General features: G+C 31.0%; 3 protein-coding genes across 3 annotated transcripts in view; 1 reads left to right on the forward strand and 2 right to left on the reverse strand.

Annotated features, from left to right (window-relative positions):
* Positions 1-21,129, forward strand: part of LOC113370773 (flotillin-2) — a 72,487-nt gene that overhangs the window by 37,096 nt on the left and 14,262 nt on the right. The window lies entirely within an intron of this gene.
* LOC113370113 (glucose dehydrogenase [FAD, quinone]) lies at positions 5,968-8,998 on the reverse strand. Its single transcript, XM_026610783.1, has 3 exons — positions 8,649-8,998; positions 7,437-7,684; positions 5,968-7,319 (listed from the first exon to the last, which is right to left on the reverse strand). The coding sequence occupies exons 1-3, from the start codon at positions 8,996-8,998 to the stop codon at positions 5,968-5,970; spliced, it is 1,950 nt and encodes a 649-aa protein (XP_026466568.1).
* On the reverse strand, positions 16,509-19,718 carry LOC113369995 (glucose dehydrogenase [FAD, quinone]-like). The gene is made up of 4 exons (XM_026610631.1): positions 19,582-19,718; positions 18,440-18,628; positions 18,219-18,352; positions 16,509-18,154 (listed from the first exon to the last, which is right to left on the reverse strand). The coding sequence occupies exons 2-4, from the start codon at positions 18,585-18,587 to the stop codon at positions 16,580-16,582; spliced, it is 1,857 nt and encodes a 618-aa protein (XP_026466416.1). The 5' UTR covers positions 18,588-18,628; positions 19,582-19,718; the 3' UTR covers positions 16,509-16,579.

Genomic DNA, 21,129 nt, shown 5'->3' on the forward strand with positions numbered 1-21,129 from the left:
TAATTTGTTTTTCGAAATGCGAATTATTTTATAATATATTTACGAAAATAAGTCGCTTGAAACATTTCAATACGTTACATCCAAACACTAAAAAATTCTGAATCTGTTTTGAAAATTTAAAAATTGTTTGAAAGATATGGTTAGATAATCACGCTGATTAGTTTTTGGCTAAGCTATTCGATCAAACGTTTTTTGGTAATTGATTGTTAAAAAAAATTTTGTTTTGGTGATTCTAATGAAACTTTGTAGCCTGTCTGGTCTCAATGAACATACTAAAATATTATAGGCCTAAAATTGGTTTAATTATAAATATCAATGAAATTTAGATTTATATAGAAAATACTCTATGTATGGAATATAGGCGAGTGTTCGTTTTTGAATAATGTGTAATATGTAAACTATTTGTCGAATATAACTAACATGTTTGTTAAATTTGTGCAAGATTAAATAATCTGCTAATTAATTATTTTTGAGTACAATTGGTGTCACAGAATTTACATTTTCTTGAATTCATTCGAAATGCGTTTCATTTTTTCCCAAACTGAATTTTTATTGCTTTATTTTTAAATTGCATACGAAACTGTGCTGAGCACCATTATTATAGAATCACACACTTTTACAATTAACAATAGGCAATAAACAATTAGCAATTAAACACTTTCTAAACAATTGCATTTCAATCAAAACTATTTATTGCTGGTTATGTACTATTCTGTTAGTCCATCTTACAATTATTAGACTTTCGTGATCATCCACAACTAATTGTATATATATACTTACAATTAGCGTTAACTAACAATAAGATAATTAAATATTAGCAAAGTTTTTAGTAAGCACTTTAGTAGAGGTTTCATTTTATTTCATTTGAATAATTTATAGAACAGGCGTCAAAACGAATTAAATTCTTTTCCAGTGTAATACAACAAAAGATCAATTACGACACGGTTTAGCAATGAATACGTCTAGAACAAATTGTTTTGAAATGTTTCAGGGTCGATATATCTGGAATGCAGACATTAAAATACAAATAACTGCACATGAAAGTTGAAATTTGACTGTTTTCTACTTTTTTATAATGAGCATAAATATTATTACACACATAGAGGGCATATTTTCAAGAGTTGTAAATAATGTTATGCATTCGCGAATGATCGCGGATTTTGGATAGAATTTTAATAAGATTTAATAAATGAGACTTACCACTGAATGCGTTATTATAATCCTTAACGGTTTTAACGTTAACAATAATCACAAGCTCGTAGAATACTGACTATCTTTATATATTCCGGAGTTGTCACTATATATCATCACAACAGTTCGTTACTAAAAGTTTTTTTAAAATCAGCGCGACACATTAAATTTTACCGTTGGCATTAAATATTCCGCTTCTTATTGTGTGTTAATATTTTTTGCTTCATCAATCGTTTCTCAACAAATATATTTTCTATAATTATACATCTCCCGTATTGTCTTCGAGATTATGTAATTCTTTCTTATTGTAATTAAGATATAAGAATGTTCTTTCTCTGTTTCTGCTACGATGTCCACGATAAAATGCCGATAAACTGTTATCCACAGATGTTCGTACATCCAACAACATAATATCGGTTTGTTGAATTTTTAATGTGTAATGCACTCCAACTTCATTAGACAAAGCAATAAAACGGTATATTATTGTTAATTTAACTAAGTTTTTGATCAAGTAGTTGTTTCACCAGATGCCTATGCACTATTTCATTTATTCGTGATTTTTTCGTCATATCCATACATCGACCTCTTTTTCGTCGCCTCCTGGAGATGCTGTTAATATTTTCGGTGTGTAATTTCTTAATCCGGACCTGCTTTTCTCACTCAAAACCCTATTATTACGTGTCTTCTCCTCTTCTATGTCCAAATAAGATTTAATATATAGATGCTCGTTGAGGTATTTTGTTTGTTGTTTAGTCGATTTCTCTGAGCTCGATGAAGCGCTAGTCTGTGTCGATCTCTCTGTTGCACAACTGACAATGGATGATGTCGATTTCCGATTTGATAATATGGAAGACGTATTCTTTTGTTTTCGGGAGGACAGACACTGTTGGGTCGGTAATTGGTTTTGCGAATGGCTGGCGAATGATGCAGGTCTCTTGATCACTTGCGAGTATTGGACGGAAGCAGAGTTGTTTTGTGATTGATGTCCAGGAAAGCGTTCGTTGTATTTTGGTGCTGGAACGGACTTCTCCTGTCCCATTTCTAGCTTGCCTCAGTTAATCAGAATAATCTGAAAAGAAATAGATAGGCGTTGATTTAAAAAAAAAATTAATTGTTTTATACTTTGCAGAATTCGCTATTATCATTGTCATTTGTTCGTCTAATTATGTATTTTTAGAACTATATATCGTATATATCGTTCTTGAGATTTATAATTGTTTTGAAAGTTACTTCACATATTGTACAATCGTAAGCAAACATAATGAACCGTATGTGAAATAGGCTGAAGCCATGTCGAAACGTAGTCATTAAATACGGTTTTTTCCTACAAAATCTTTATTATTTCTATACTTCATAAACTTATTCATAAAGATCTATATATTTAATAGTTTATACTGTATTGTTACACGAATAATTAACTCTATATCGTGTTGAATCATTTTATGTATTTTTAATAGCATATGTATTTATTTTACTCATGTGGTTTTAATATATTCAAGTTTTATGTTAGAACGAATTTGAGTTTATTAAAATATAATAATTATTTGTGAAAGCGCTTCTGAAAGTTAAACGCGGAAAGGCAAATAGAAATTATCTCTATATGAATTATTCATTAAATGCTTCAAAAATAATCTTCGCAATACGCAATATATTTTACGTTTTTTTTTGTGAGTGAACATTCATAGTATACATTTGTTGTTCTTTATTTAGCTATTAAAAGTTTAATTTTTGAATTCGTTATCAATTCAAAAAATTACCTACAATATAGTTTCTTAAATCCATTTTCAAATCATGGATTGTTGTAGGATTTAGAATTTATTTCAATAAATTTTGATTTTATACCCTGTAGAGTTACATATATTGGTGTGTTTTGACCATAGTGTTTTCAAGTCTGAATAACTATCTCTAATATCTCAAATGTCTCTAATACATCAAAGGACAGATAGCATAAAAGTATTAAAAAATATAGAATAAATTCAATTCAGGATGACAAGTTCTAAAATATAAAAGTAGTATCAATCACATTACTCACATCATTGATGCAGCGTAATACTTATGATGGTAATCCATAATAACTGATACAATTTTAAATTTGCATTTAAATCACAACACTTAATTATCACAAAATATGAACTAACAATGGGGATTGAACTTTTTTTTAATTTATTGATGCGCTGTTGTTGTGATCCAAACCGCTGGTAAATAATCTGAATTGGTGTAACCTATTAATCTTCTGCAGGCGCTGCTGCGTTCGGTCGTCGACTGACGGCGAGTCCGCGTCGTCATTATGTTTCTGTTTCTGGTTTGAACGCTCGCGTGATCGCTCTCTTCCTCACTTCTTCTCTCTACGATTCTGTACCTGCACACTCGCATGTATCATGTATACACTTTCATTTGCGGGCGAGCGGCCGGTCACTTTCGCTGATTCGCGGACTCGATGTCATAAATAAGACATAGAACAAGATCGATCACACAGGTTTAAATAAGTGGCGTTTACAATTTACATAGACCGGACGATAAACTGAAGGAAACGGTCATCTATTAACATATCTTCCAAAATAGCTAATGAGATACACGAAATTAAGTTAATTTCATTTTATTATGCAAGTCCAGCTGAAAATAGTGAATTAGTACATTGAAGAGGCTTGTTATGATAACTCTTCTCCTCAACTAATTGATAAAGCCGTCGTAACGAACGCACTGAGAATAATTTAGCGTACTTATTACTTTCACTAGCTGATTGTACTCTGTTTGGCTTCGTGCACTTTCGTTTTCCTTACTTTGCACCTTGGTCTATCTTCGATATTTATTCCTATGGCTATTTGTCAAGTTTAGGGAAACGTGTTGATCCTTGTAGTAAAGGAAATGTTCCTGGAGTAAATCAGAAGTAATAGTATCCTCTAGCTATTTCCTAATCCATAATCTTTTGGAATAATTGTTCTACTCACAAAAATAATTGTTCATCTTTGCACTTTTCTATATAAAAAGCTTACACGTGAATTAGTGATTAGGGCTATGAAATTTGAATCAGAAGTTCCAGGTTCGATACTTTCCTGCCTGATGACAAGCAGCAGTAACACAGGTTTTTATTAGGAAATATAGAATATAGATAGCAATATGTTTCCAAGAGAAAATAGCCCTTAACTGCCATTCCTGTTTCAGAAATGGTAATATTGGTAGTTGGAACTGTGTTTCGGTTTTTTTTAATTTGTGATTGAAACCTTAGGATTGTATAATGCGTACACTTCGAAATAATGAATTCTAAAAACAATATCAAAATATTTTTATTTTACTCTTAATGTCAAAGTCGTAAACGATTCAAAAGTAATTATTGCAGTTTTCTAAATACGACTATGTGTGTCGATGATATAGGCTTTCTATTTCATTTAATTCATGCAAAAATTCCGGTTTCAATGTATATAGTTAAAGCTTATGGTCTTCTAGATAGTTTTTAATCATTTTTCTGTTATTTACGGTTTGTGAAAATATGCATTAATTCTTCAATTCGAATAAGAGATTGATTCTATTGCGGATCGAAAAATTACAAAGTTATTTGCAATCTTGACTTGGAATTATTCAACAACTTTCACAAGTGTGAATTAGTAAACAAACATGTATTATTTGTTTATATCGTAACTAATTACATGTGTATTGAATTTTGTTAGTTACTGCTTAAATAATAATTTATGTTATGCATTTGTAATATTTGTGTTGAACTAATAGAGATAGTGATAATGAAGTGCTCTAAAATTTTCTGAATTTGTATGGTGATAGTTCCGAAACATATAATATAAGTATTCCAAATTTCACACTACAGCTTAAAAAACTTTTAATAAAAATTCAAGATTTAATATATAAATAACCTGCGTATTTCTAATATTATAAATCTCTGAAGAATCTGAATAACTTAACAAGTTTTGCTAAACGACACAGCAAAAAAAAATCGGATAAAGTTTGTGATTCATTAGAATGTTTTTACATATCATTACAATAATTGATTCTTATGAAATAATTATTGATTTTAATATGATTTAAATAATATTTTTATTATCGATCGCACAGCAAAACTGTGAGACACCTCACATAAATTCTTTGAAGTAGTGAAAGTTAATGTTCAAGCTTAAGATGGCGTTAGTAATTTATTATAAACAAAATATATGCGAATATGAATTAATAATATTAGAACTAATTATTCGCATAATAGTGAATATATTTATACTCAAAACACTTCGATCAACAATTAAATATTGACAATGTTTTTACTTTTTAGATTAAGTGCTATTGATATTATGTTTTATAATATTAATTATAATTAATCAATAACGTTATAACAAGTCAACCATTTTATTTACACGTTTTACAACTTAAATAATAAATATAATAACTTACAATAATATTCCGTATACATTCAACCCACAACATACAATACTATTTTATAAATATTAGTTTACATTCATTTGTACTCTTAATGTAAAGTATTATTCTATTTTGGCAAGTTATTCTTTCACTCGTCTATTGCACTTATCTTATTTGACCATTATATTAACTTTTGTTAACTATAACAAAATGTACACATTATGTTATACAACATATTCCTATAAATCGTATATTATATAGTCTACCCATGGTCCTAAACGTTTAACATCGAAATAGATTTTAGTTTTATATTCCTAAATTGAGATTTTGCGAATAATTTTGTTCAATTAATATTATTATTGAATGTAAATAAATTTTCAATGAAATTGCAATTTGAATGAGTGACTATTTGTTTTCTGGCTAAGATTTTCCATTAATAGAAATAGTTTTATTGAAATCTTCACATACTTCAGATGCTCGTCGTTTTCTTCGTTTCGTCGGGCTCTGGGACCATAATTCTTTGACCATATCGGCGCCCTTTTCTCCTATCATTATAACGGGTGCGTTGATATTTCCACTGGTAATTGTTGGCATAATGCTGGCATCGATCACTCTCAACCCCTTGACGCCACGAACCCTCAGTTGAGGATCTAATACGGCCATGGGGTCGCTGTCCGGGCCCATCTTGGCGGTGCAGGACATGTGATAGATCGTCATCGTGTATTGTCTCACCGCGCAATCCCAATACTCGTCTGTGTAAAGTGGTAAATGCTTGCAGTTAGGCAACGGGCGACTATGCCAGCGTGACCCAAACCTTTTCAAAGCTTGAGTTTCGCCCACGGCCAATGCTGCCTTGTAGCCCTCTCGTAGTACGCCGACGTCGTCGGGATGAGTTAGATAGTTGTGATAGAGTAGTGGATACTCCAAGGGGTTTTTAGACTTTAACTTGATCTCTCCTCTACTTTTCGGACGTAACATCATGGGAAAAACGCCAAAAACATCCTTATTGTTGATATCTTCGAACATTTCTTTATAAAAGGCGTCGGATAACCCATGGGCAGTTTTAATATTGGTACCACCATCGCTGTTTGTCGATGCACTTGTCAACATAAATTCTATATCTGGCCAGTCGTCAGATTGGTTGGCGTATTTGGTGGAGATAAAACCAACCGCTTCCAGACCTACAGAAGACGTGAGCGGTCCATCTTCCGTGATCGCGTATCGCAGTGCGGAGTTAATTGTCACCAATCTTCTCATAACAATACTAATAGGGTGGTCTATGAGAAAGGCTATACCACCTATGGCAATATGATCTTGCAAGTTTTGTCCGACGCCCGGTGAGTCGTGTATTACGTCGATTCCGACCTCTCGTAGATGATTAGCCGGACCTATGCCGCTCAGCATGAGTAACTGCGGAGAGTTAATGGCACCTGCTGACAATATGACCTCTCGTTTAGTGTACACCTTGTGTAATTCACCGTTGCGTATGTATTGCACTCCGAGTGCTCGTTTGGTTTGGGGATCCATAATGACCTTTGTTACATGCGAGAATAAAGCAATGTGCAGATTTTTACGTAATCGAATCGGTCGCAAAAAAGCTTTGGATGTGCTACATCTCGCTCCGCGTCTCATCGTATATTGGTAGAACGCGAAACCAGTTTGATTTTCCCCGTTGACGTCAATTATGTCGTATCCCATTTCTTCGCCGGCTTGCAGGAAAGCGGCGCCGAGGGGGCTGTTGTACGGGGCGTCTTGCACTGTCAGATATCCACCTGAATAATCGAAATTCAGTAAATTAATTAATTAATAGATTCAATTAAACTAGAAAATGTTATTTTAGAAACGATTGACACGTATCACAATTAATTTTACATTAATTTAATATAAACCTGTCGAATGATATGGATTGTTAGCTAAGTAGGGATTCCTTTGGTCCTCGCTTTTCTTGAAATAGGGCAATACGTCTTCGTAACTCCATCCTGTGTTACCCATAGCTTCCCAATGATCGAAGTCTCTTCTGTTTCCTCTGATATACAGCATGGTGTTCAGCACTGAGGATCCACCTAAAACTTTTCCCCTCGTCCAGCAACAGCGCTGGTCTTCCATTGCCTGGCAAGCCGATTTTTGAGGCTGAGTCCTTGAAAAATTTTACCATTCATAATTTGATTTATAATTGAAACATTTTACATTATGAAATCAGTGCATTTATTAACATTAATGAAATCTTTAATTTAATAAATAGTCAATTATGATATAATACTAGTAGTATAATTATAATAGAAACATTATCAATACATTACTATTTTGATTAATTCAATACAAAGGTCCACCAATATGCTAGTGTTATATCACCCAATTGAAGCAAATCATGGAGAAATCAACACTTTAATAATATTTCTATTGTATAATTAACTATAAAGTAACTTTAGCTATTTTTTGTCCTTAATAATTATTTTGAGTACTATATATTTATTCATAAGATAATAGAACAAAGAATCATATTTTTTATATTTAATATTATTTTTAAAATATTGAATATGCTTATAAATACAAACAAAATATAACAATACAATGTTCAATATATTTCAGAATCAATTGCATTAAAATATTAATAACTAATTTAAAATTTTCAAAACTATGTTATTTTATTTTATTTATTTTAAAAGATAATAGAAGTTGAAAAATATATGAAAGAATATTATTTATATAATTGAATAGAGACACGAAAAAGGAGAAACGATTGAAAATTATAATCACGTGAGATAATAAGTTTTATTTTTTATATCTTTTACTACACATTTTCAACAAATTTAATTAATAATATTTCAATATGTAATGGAAAATTTATTGTTCGGCAGTGCAATAGTTTCATCAATAACTTCTATAATGTATTATTTTAATATTTGCAATATTTTACGAATTAATCCATAATAACAGGGATTGTTAAATTTCGATACGAAGTCAAATTTAAACAGAGAATGTTCGAAGCTTGGGACGCTTTAAATGTATTTATGAACTTTACGCCCTGCCACAATATAAGCTCTAATGGGAAACGAATTCATGGGGGAACCGAATTAATATTTCTAAATAAATTCAGTTACCTGTATTTCCAATCCATTTTACTTTTATGTAAGTAGAGCGATAGAATGGGCACATCAGAAATTTCGGTCTCGTGTCCACCAGCTTCGAGGAGCAAGACATTCCAGTTGGGATTCTCCGATAGCCTATTGGCCAAAACGGAGCCCGCACTTCCGCCCCCCACGATTATGAAATCGTAGGTCTTGAGCATCTGCTCCTGGGTGACGACCGCCGGCCTGTTCTCGGGATCGAACAGGTCGTAATTGTAATATGCCAGCGATGCTATTAGCACAGGAAGAATTGACAATTTTCCAATTCCTATCAATAGTGTGGCGGCTTTTATTGCCGAAACGATCGTCGTCACTATTGCCATTTTTTCTACTTTTTATTGTCCAACGTTTTGTATTGGCTAGTGATAAAATCTCCTTCTAAAAAACTAATAATATTATTCTCTATAATGGAGGATTATTGTTATTAGCATTATATTTAGTTAAATATGATATATAAAGTTTTAAATATCCAGTCACGGTTGAAGAGACAAATTAATATTGTCACATGCGACAGAAATATTTTGAATTTCTAGATAGCAATACCAAATTGTTAAAATTGATTCTACTAATTTGTAATAATATTTAAAAAAATGTAAATAATTGCAATGGATAAATTCAAAATTATATAATTAATATTAAATAGTAGGGTTTAGAATAAAAACACCCACAAGGGATCCACTTTATATATATATATATATATATATATATATATATATATATATTTAATTACTAACTTACTTTTCTATTGGACTTCAATTAAAATATACGTTCCCCAACTTTTCAGTACCTAGAAATTATGGAGCAATATTCTCTAACATTTCTGAAATATGACGAACTCCAAGTCTCTAATATCTTTTTGGTTACTTCTTTGATGATGTTTACTGGCAACTTATAAATTATTGCCATATTTATTTAATGACAACCGATGATGAATTCTTTATGGCATATGACTCTTGAATTACCAGAATATTTATTTTTGCTGTATGCAGTTAAATTTTACGCCTTGGTAAATTGCGCAAAACAAATGGAGTTTCTCTTCCGTTATGTGTATTATGTTGTTTTTGCTATTTTACTCATAATGAAGGCAAATCTGAAAAATATTACAAAAGCGATGTTGATTATTTGTATAAGAGATTTGTATATATAATGTATGTATGAATGCACCAGAAGATTATGATGACTATTAGATATTAATTTGTATAAAATTTTAATCAGAGCAGCCAATTGATTTTTTTGGAAAATTAAATAAATTTGTCAGTTTTAAAATGTTTAAAGACTATAATGTATCTATATGCTATTTAACTATTTTAACGTTTTTCACAGTAGAGTTAGCTTATTAGATTATAGAAAGTGATCCTACTTCGCTTCGTTAGGCATCTGATGTAATCAGAAATCATTTCCACCTATATGTAGCCATTTCATCAGATATTTGCCAATCAATTGTAAATTAATTTTCCATATAAATAGGATGTACCCAACCCATGAAGTATTACTTGAAAAATAATTACTTAATCGTTCGATTATTTTTTGCTTCTAATTATAAACCTGTCTAATGATGTACGTATATGGGTAATGCATATATACATCCATTTAACAAGAATCTAATTCCACATTACTCAATATTAAAAATTGAAAAAAAAAATACAAACACGTTCAGTAACCTTAATATTCACTCTGAACATGTATGGGTAATGTATGATATAACATACCAAACCGCAAACATCTCTTAATGAAATACTTATTATATTATATAATTCTGTAGTGCGCAATTATAAGAACAAAAAAATAAAATTAATTTCATCTAACACGTCCTCGCATCGAAATAAATAGGTCTAAAAATGAATTAATAATTATGCATTTGTTCATCCTCGCGCTAATTGTAGAAACTGACCAGCATTGACAATCTGCAAAAAGTTGTTCGTAAAAGCATTGGTTTTTATTTGCAGTTGTTTTTTTAATATGATAGTTGCAATCCTTGCAAATGCCTTGAAGGCTACAAGGCTTTACTGGAATGAAGTATTTTTCTTTTTCAAAGAAAATGAAGTACTATAGATGGAAGTCCTCCTATGAGTCGGTATTTTCAATTTTTATTCACTGACTAAACTGAATCTGCATGGTCATAAAACAGTATTTAGACTAATGTTCTAGAACAAATCCCGAATTATTACGACCGAACTCGTAATGTGGTAATTCCCGTAATACACTAGCAATTTACTTTCTACGATTCAAGGTTAATGTATACAACTATTTTCACAAAGTTTTTGAATTCAATTATTTATAATAATGTTTTTTTATTTGGAATAAATCAACGGCAAGAACATTTGTAACACCTTGACACATATATGATGCATAGGATTGCATTGTCGCTTTTTGTTGTTAAATAGTTAATTAAAAAATATTGGTTTATTATTCGGCGCTATTATAATAAAATTCATGATGCATCCGAAATAGAATTTGATAAAGTTTTTAAAAGCTTTTTTCTATTTCACGACATTCATTGCAATCTGCTCCTGCTAATGTAATTATAAGTATATAACTTTTTATATAATGTTACCCTGGGGTAGGCCTTCTAATTGTGAACTAATTATTAAATAAAAATAATTATATAATTCATTCACGTACGAAAACATGTATGTTTTGAAAATGTTTAGAAAAAAATGAAAAAAGAAAGGAATATTTTTTGTTGCGATAATATAAACAGCACTAACGATTTCAATATCAAGTGAATAAGATATTAGTTTCACAAAATAATAATTAAACATGTGGCAAAGTGATAAGGAAGCGTCCATTAATCACGTGAGCGATTTCTAAGGATTTTTGGGTCCTCGGTGATACTTGGTGAACATCACGTGTATTTTTAGTAACTAGAAAAAATCGTAAATTTCTTGTATTTTTTTATTTTTTTAATTTTAGATTTTTTTAAAATTGAGGTTTAAAATAAATACACGTGTTATTTTGCTAAACCTTCCCCTCCCCCACGTGTAATTTCGTAATTTTTTGTCAAACCTTCCTTCTCCTTTAAAGCTCACGTGATTAACGGACGCCCCCTAACACCATAGAAAAGTGGGTTCGTTTTTGATTAATGACATCTTTTGCTTGTAGTCGTTATTCGTGTCGGGGGTTCCTTAAAGTTTATATTGCGTTTCATGTTGTTATTGTTTACTATTACCATAATCCGTTTAATAATCATCAACCTGTATAATATATTGTAGTAATCATCGATCACATTTCTAAACCCGTATCGTTATGCGTTGACCCAGTTCCGAGTGTTTCGCTCTCGCTTTCTTTGGGCTTTTATTACAACAGAGAGACTCGAAGAGACGCGACCACGACAACGACCACGTGCCACAGGACCGCCTTTCACTCTCCACAAATCGCTCTTAGAATTGTGCAAGATCCAGAAACACATATTTGTTCACTTAATTAGCAACTATTAGATCACTTTTTTTGCAAATAATGTACCGGTGCATCGGAAAAACACCCTCATTTTTTAAATTTTACAAAACTGCTGTAGCAGTCAGTAGCATTATACAGATAACATCAACACTGATTTTCAAAATTTGCAAAAAATATTAAATAGGTATTACTAGAATTGGAATTAGATTTTTATATTACTAACGAAAAAAATGGAAAATATAATTAACACGAGCAGTAGTGTCATTAAAAATTTTGATTTATGTTGTAAAGTGATTTTTATATTATGGTTATTACAATTACAGATTCATATATTTTTTCCACTGCTTCCGAAATGATTTCCGTTTACCTCCAAACAAATTAGGCAACTTGTTATTTGCAAATCGAAATGGTTTTAGACATCCCCACTGGTGCTAGAAAGCTATTGGGAAATTCGTCCATGGCGCACCGTCTGCACATCGTCACGTAGTCCACCGCTGGCATTTCTCGTAAAATTACCCAAATTCGAGAATGTGTGTCAGATATTCTTATTCAATTATATAACAATCATTCGTGTAATTTTTTATCACTTGAAATATGCAAATCATCCGGTTATGGCATATTTAATAGCGGAAATAATGTCATCATTCGTTTTATTTAAATTTATCTCGAAATTAGTACTTATTTCAATTAACGGTGAACTAAGGATAATATAATTGTAAAGTTTTTTTTGACTTCTCGCATAATGTTAGTATTCACTAAAATCATTACTAATTCCAAAATAATTAACAACGGATTTATGTTGGTAAAATATGATATGATCCGTCTTACTCTATGGAGCTATTGATTTTTCATTTACCGATTATTTGGCGTATTTTTAATACAAAATTATTTTCAATATTTTACTAATTGAAATGATTTAATTACTTCATAAATATATTTTAAATCAATTTAGCATTTATCGGCTCGAAGAGCTTATGATTCAAAATCCGCCAATCTTATATATCTGGTTAGAGATGGGCAATCGTAATTCATAATATAAATTATGTTCATATGTGATATATAAAATTAGTATTGATTCCTGACTTTAATTATAGTGAATTTATTTTTTATTTCTTATTATTGTATATCTTTAACTTAATTAATTTTATTTGTTAAACTGTACATATTCAATTTGCAAAAATGTCATTAATAATTATTATAAAATGCAAATAATAAATTTAATAGTACATGTTGAAATCTTTAGTCATTCTTATTTTTTTAATTTTTGATAGTTGTTCATCAAAAATGTTGTAGAAAGTCTCCAAAAATTTTCTGTGCATATATTGTATTTTTGTTCAAATTATATTAGCACAAACATATTAATATGTTTTTATAGTATCAATAATTATTAATTATATATTTGGTGCGGTGATTCTTATAATTACCTGTTAAACAAATATCCTTATTATATGTGCCAAATGTTGAAGCATTTACGTTAACTTAATCACATTTCACCTGTTATTATTATATTTTCATAATTCACTGAATTGATTTTATTATTGGGTTTTGCTAAATAACTTTTCGAAATGTAAAACCGTTGCCTGTTGTCTGTTGTCTGTTGTATCGAGCACGTGTTCGATGCACTGCGGCGATTGATGTTACACTAAAATGTTAAAGTTGCGCTCGGTCGATACTTATCAATGGAGGAGGTGGAAATATTGTCATATTGCCCAATCTGCCATATCCCCATATGCATGCTAAATGGCACATTTATGTAAGCGAGGAAATATCCAATGATAGACTTCCTTCTAAATTTCTACACCACTGAATAATTCGGAGCAAGAAGACGAACAAATAATCACACGTAACAAACGGAACATTTTATCCCAGTTTGTGGTTTTTACCAAGTTAAATTGGCCGAGCTTTATCTTTTGAATTAATCATGTATGACTGGATAGTTCAGGTCTCATTCACTTCTCTTAGATATTTTGCATTACTTCTGTTTTACTCCTTAATAATTTCTGCTTACTCTAACGGCTACACCTGGTAGATATTTAGTACCTTTATTAATATTAATAGAAAAACGGACTTCGAACGAATTGTTAAATACACTTTCTCAGGGTAGTGGTTCGATATTTATGTAATAAATTGTGAGTTTTAACTTTCATTTTTATAAAAATCTAAAACTAATTGCAGATTGCATATATATATATATATATATATATATATATATATATATATGTATATATGTTAACTGTTAAGTTACTGCCCGTAAAATTGCATGAGAATGAAAGTGTGTATTATATGCAATTCATCGCTATAATCTTCACAACAATTATTAGTGATTATGGTTAGTCATTGCCTCATTTGATTTCATCATTTGTAAACCAACATTAGTAACTAATTAGTATATTTTAAATTGTGGTAATTACTGTTTGGAAATATATGTCAACTTATCATCGTGTGAATCAAACGACAATTGAAATAACGTATATTAGATCCCAAAGGAAATATAAAATTTATTTACGCTGCATTATATTTTTTATTGTTTTAAAGATGTCCAAGACATTTCTTGGTGAAACTATGGCAAATTTTATTTTATCAATCTTGTTTGTCATAGCTATTTAATCTTTCAACTTTTATACGTTACATCATAATTATACGCACACACACATATATATATATATATATATATATATATATACATGTTTATTTTGCTCTTTCATGCCAGTACAAGTATTACAAATTTCCAAACACTTGCAATCAATTTAATATCATATGACTTCATATTATAAGACCAATAACTCGTTAATATGTAGCGTTGCAATATATGTATGTACTTGTCTTGCAGTAACAGCAATTATAAAATTGTTTCAAAATACTATTTTTCATTTTTTTATGTATTTTTGTTTTATAATGAAAAGATCCGACAGAAAGGAACACTGATTAGGATGGTTTTACGTGGATGTTGTCAGTTAATTATGGTTAAATGTAGGCCATGAAATTTTGACAAATTTATCTTATTTTTTATTCAAAAATTATTCACAAGTTAGTCGTTCCGGCAAATCATTTTTGAGCCGGAACGCGTTCCGGCAAGAAAAAATATAAAAACATCGCTACATACAGAAAATGATTTAATAAGTAAATTTTATACGTTATTATTCAACTAATTTTTATTAAATGTTATTATTGTAATAAACATAGATATATGTGCACAAAATGGGTTTTGTAATAATTTTTTGTTTCTTTCCTTTTCGAACGGAACTGGAAAAACATGAAAACCGGTTTTAGAACCGGTTTTTAAATTTTAGCGTTCCGGCAAAAAAATATTAGCACAAAACCACTGGTTTTATCAAAGTCGTTTTTAATTTAGTAACAAATTGAGGTGTATGAACTTCTTATAGAAAAAATAATATTTATAAATTAAATCTTACATTCATTCGCATTTCTTATACGCTAACATCTACATCATAGGTTCCTATTCATGTATTTTTATAGCCTTACGTGTGCCTATACGTTGCATTTTATACTACACGCCTTACATCTGTACCATACGCTATATTTCGTTATATACTCTCAAATCCCTACATTGTATACCGAATACACCTAATCTATATCTACTATATATCCTATTAGCTATAATTTCTCTTACACGCTACATTAACCCTACCGAGAATCGAACCCGGGTCCGCCGCGTGGCACGCGACAACCTTAGCCACTACACCACCGTAACGCTACAATCAACCGTCTTTTTTCGCGTGTCGTCGCGCCACCTTAGTATTAATTACCTAATTAATTAGAAAATGACCCGCGGAAACAACAGTGCGTCCCATATTATATTATTAGTGGGGGTACCCGATAGGGTAGTGGTTAAGGTGCGCGACTTCCACGCGGAGGTCCCGGGTTCAATTCTCGGTATAGACAATAGATAATAAGTAGAGATAATACATAGGGCGTAAAGTAAACCTATATAATATAGGTAAATATATAAATTAGACAGTAGTATTTATAAGAAGTAAAAGGTCTGTAGGTATATAATAAGTTAATGACGGTATAGGTATCTCACGGTATGATAGATAATAGATATCTATCGATGATATACAATAATATAATATAGTATGATAGGTAATAGGTTATCTATCATATTATTAGGTTAAGTCTTACAAAGTATTGCAATAAATCTTGATTACTTTGAGTACTTTTATATCATAATAAATACCTGTAGGTATTAATGAACACAAATAATACCAGAATAAATATGATTAATGTCATTGAAGAATATAAATTATGTACTCAATGATTCCCTCATACTTGTACAATTTAATGTATAGACTAGCTGTGTATAATAGAGTTAATTATATAAAAAGTCAATATATTAGATTTGTGAGTTCTTATCGAAATATATCAAATTTTTTGAACCGGTTTATGAACCGGATTTTAAATTTTAGCGTTCCGGCAAAAAAAATATTAGCACAACACCACTGTATATAAAGCTTAATATTTCATTTATATGATGTATAAATGAAGTGTCATAGTTCTGAATGCTGTATCGTCCAGCTGTTGGTGATCATATCCGCCGCCTTTTCGCCAATCATTATCGCCGGGGCGTTAGTGTTTCCGCTGACAATTTTTGGCATGATGCTCGTGTCAGCAACCCGGAGTCCCTTGATTCCGTGCACTCTCAGCTGATTGTCCACAACAGCGCTAGGGTCGTCTTTCGGACCCATTTTGACCGTTCCAGCCGGGTGATATAGGGTCGTTCCTGTATTACGAGCTACGCACTGCCAATATTCGTCGCTAAATTTAACCGTTTTTATGCAGTTCGATAACTTTAAATCGATCAATTCAGAATTCTGTTCAAGTAGTGCCTCCGTCGTAACAAACTTCTGTACAAACTTAATTCCATCTATAATAGTTTTCATGTCATCGGGATGACTCAGATAATTTGGATATATTGCTGGAGGTTCTGTAGAATTATTATTTTTGAGTTGAACTTTACCTACAGATTTTGGATTTAGTAACGTTGGTATTATTAAGACGATATCATTTTTTTTGTTTTCTTCTAATAATAATTCTGCTACATCATCTTGATAGCCTATTTTATTGATCAGGTCAGGAAGCAGCAAAGGATCTTTTTTCCTGCAAAACATGAAATGTAGTTGTATATTTGGATACTTTGCATTCTGATCTTCAGTATTTATAAAACCGACTAGATCCGTCAAGCCTGTGCCTGCCAGTGGACCCTTGCGATGCATAAAGTACATATACAAGGCGTCAATAATCATTTCTTGTGGAATTTCTATAGATTTTTCTTTATTTACCGATAACCATAAAGGAACTATGAAATGATCTTGCAAATTTTCTCCTACTGGTAAATCTAATTTTAATTTTATATTCATTCGTTGCAAGTGCTCTTCTGGACCTATACCGCTCAATAGTAAAATTTGAGGAGAATTTATAGCTCCTGCACTTATGACGATTTCCTTTCTAGATTTGACGCTACGAACCGTTCCATTGATAATAAGTTCTACGCCTGTAGCTCTTTCTTTGTCGAAAAGAATTTTTGTTGCCTGTGCATGTTTGACTATATGCAAATTATCTTTGCGCTTTAAGAAAGCTTTGGCAGAACTGCATCTTGTACCACGATCTAATGTACCTTGAGCTGAAGAAAATCCTATTGGTACATCTCCGTTTATATCGTCTAAATAAGAATAGCCAAGCTCCTCCGCTGCTGATATTAAATGCTTTTTAAAGGGTTCCTTATTATCAAAGACATCGATTTTCAGTCCGCCACCTTTTCCATGATATTTTTCATGGTCTGCCCCTGTTATTTGGGAGGCCCTAAAATCCTCCGACATCTTGAAATACTTTATTACGTCATCATATCCCCAGCCTGGATTGTTTTGTTCTTCCCATGTATCGTAATCCTTTCTGTTTCCTCTAATATAAAGCATTGCATTCATTCCAGACGATCCTCCTAGCATCTTTCCTCGTGGCCAAAAACATCTTCCATTCTTGAAGCTTATGCAGTAGTCTTGACTTGGTTCTGTGTAATATTGCCAGTCATCTTTCGTATTCTGAATTGAGAATAGAAGTCCCGGAATCTGAAATTTTGATATAAGTAACAAGGGTTATGTTTTAATCAGATATAATGTGTGTGTATATTACTTCTGAGTTAACTGGCGGATTGCCTCCGGCTTCGACGAGTAATATTTTCCAATCGGGGTTATCGCTCAGCCGTCCGGCGACTTTTGAGCCTGCTGAACCCGCCCCAACTACTATGAAATCGTATTCCGCGTCATCTAGAAATGATCAAGAACAAACCACATGATTGCATTAGCTCGACGATTAAGTATGGTATTAATTCAGCATCTATTTTGTCAATGAACCTGATAGCTTTGGTCCGTAATCTTCAGGCCACATTTCTGGATTCGAAATGCCGCATTGCGATGCAACAAGCGCTTGTAATAAGGTCATAAATAAATGCGCGGCCGTTCCGGTGCTGTGCCCTGGGCATTGCTCGGCCAACATATCCATTTCGGCCCTTATTTTCAATGTATTCTAGCTTGGTTTGAAATCTAAACAATCGTCAAACGTTAAACATTTGTTTGAAGAAATATAAAAAAAAATTCAAGGGTGAGAATATTTGAGAATTGGACATACAACCTTTTGCTTTTTCTATTATATTGGTAGTTTTAGCCTAATTTCTTATAATAATAAATAAATACATAACTAAATACATAAATAACTCAAATAAAATAATGTTCATTATAAACTAAAACATTAAAAAGCTTTTTAATACTTGATCACTTTTTTAAACTTTTTCTAATCGCACAAAAAATGAAAATTAAATGTTTTTAAATAAATGTAAATAGTATTAATCAATAGCTTATAATGAAAATTCATATTTACAAATATGTAGAAAATGATATACATATCATTTGCATTAATTATGCATAGTATTAATATTATTATCTACATTCTACATGAAGCATTATTAAGCTGAATTTACTTTGAAGAAAAAAACAATTTTCATATATTTCCAACGATATATCTATGTCAAGTATCGCATCTGGTGAAAACACGCATTAACCATGACTTGTTGAAGTAATCGTTTATCAGTTAATAGTTTAGATTATAATTAATTAAATTTCTACACCATTATAAAACAATATGATATGTTTAATCACACCATTTTATTCTATAATTTTGTATTTAATATTCACCATATAACATTATTATAAAAAAATAAAGGTAGGTATCATAATATAAAATACAGTCATGCATATATATGTTTTGGAATCCATACAATTAATAAAGCAGCAGAACATGTTTTAATAATTGGATGGATGTTTAAAAAAACTTGTTATATTATTATTTATGTTTATATATATATATATAAATGTTTATTTATATATATATATATATGAATGTTTATTTATATATATATATATATATATATAAATGTTTATTTATATATATATATATATATAAATACATCATTATTATCATTAAAATTAATTCTAATTACCTTCTATTGCACTGTTTCCGTTTTTGTGGAACGATCGTTAACAATGAACCTCCTTGCACTACATCAATTCAAACAATTCTATAACAAATATTCCGGTTTGAACGATGCGCCACGATACAATGTGTGCAATTGATATTCTACCTCGAATTCTAATTGTGTTGTACCTGAACAACCTATTGACACTGTATGTTTATAATTACAATATTTATTCAGAGTGTTTGCATTTTGATCTGCCACCACAGTTCGCTTGGTAAACTATAACGCTGCGTTGTTATCTCATTATGTTTCTTACCGAGCACTTCAGAGTGGGGATCTATTTATAAATATATATATATACATATATATATATATATATATATATATATATATATATGTTCCATATATGTATGTTTTTTTTTACTTACCTAGACCCCTTTGTCTTATATGCTACGGACGAAAACAATTTATTATAGTCTTATTCTCATCAAGGTATTTATCAAAATGTTGTCTGAGTTATTATAAAAATTCAAGAAAATAAAAAACAAATGGGCACTCTACAAAAATGTATATTGTTTTTGCACTCAAACAACTGCATTCTATCTCAGTTAAGAGCATTTTAAACAAAATATCATTAAAGAAATATATAATATTAATTAAACATTTTTTTTGTTTCGCACCCTGGCGTTACCAGGATCTTTATTATTAGCATTTTTATAGTATTTATATTAATATTCTTATGCAATGTAAAAGCAGTATCTCATTGTTCGCTATGCTTGAAATATAATTTTCAATATTGCTATCAACAAATCGTGATAATAATTACGCAGCCCAGATTAACTAATAATGGGCCATAATGCCCAGATTAACTAATAATGGGTTGTTTTTTTACAATAAACTTTATATGAAAAGCAACTTTGGTAGTAATTATAAGCTACTTCTACTATATTTATATATTACTCGATTATTACTCGATTATTATTTACTCGATATTTTGAAGGTAGTAAAAACACTATTAAAATATATATACTTTTTTATTCGAAAATTTATAATTAGTTTAATCAGTAATGTTAATTACATTCGTTAATATATGATTCTATTGATAATTCATCATGTTCTCAATATACCCCATTTAATGGGTACGGGTATACAATATTTTGTTGGGGCGCCGGATACTGATAGTAGCCCCAATCCTCTTTTATCATGTCCGCTGCCTTTTCGGCTATCATTATCGTTGGAGCGTTCGTGTTGCCGCTCACAATCGTCGGCATTATGCTGGCGTCCACCACTCTTAGGCCTTTCACTCCGTAAACTTGCAGCCGCGGATTGACCACAGCCATGGGATCTTCATGGGGGCCCATTTTGCAAGTGCCAACAGGGTGAAAGATTGTCATTGTGTAATGTCTGGCTTGACATCGCCAATAATCATCCGACACGAACGGATAGTGAGCACAACCCGGTATGGGATTGTGATTGAATGTTGCTTTTAATTTTCTCATTATAGGTGTTTGGGAAATGTCATAAGCGAACTTTGCACCTTCAATCTGAAAATAATATTTTTTCAGATGATTT

This window comes from Ctenocephalides felis, unplaced genomic scaffold, assembly GCF_003426905.1.
Source record: "Ctenocephalides felis isolate EL2017-DRISC unplaced genomic scaffold, ASM342690v1 CF-g0.4_SCAFFOLD_01492, whole genome shotgun sequence".
NCBI classification, from domain to species: domain Eukaryota; kingdom Metazoa; phylum Arthropoda; class Insecta; order Siphonaptera; family Pulicidae; genus Ctenocephalides; species Ctenocephalides felis.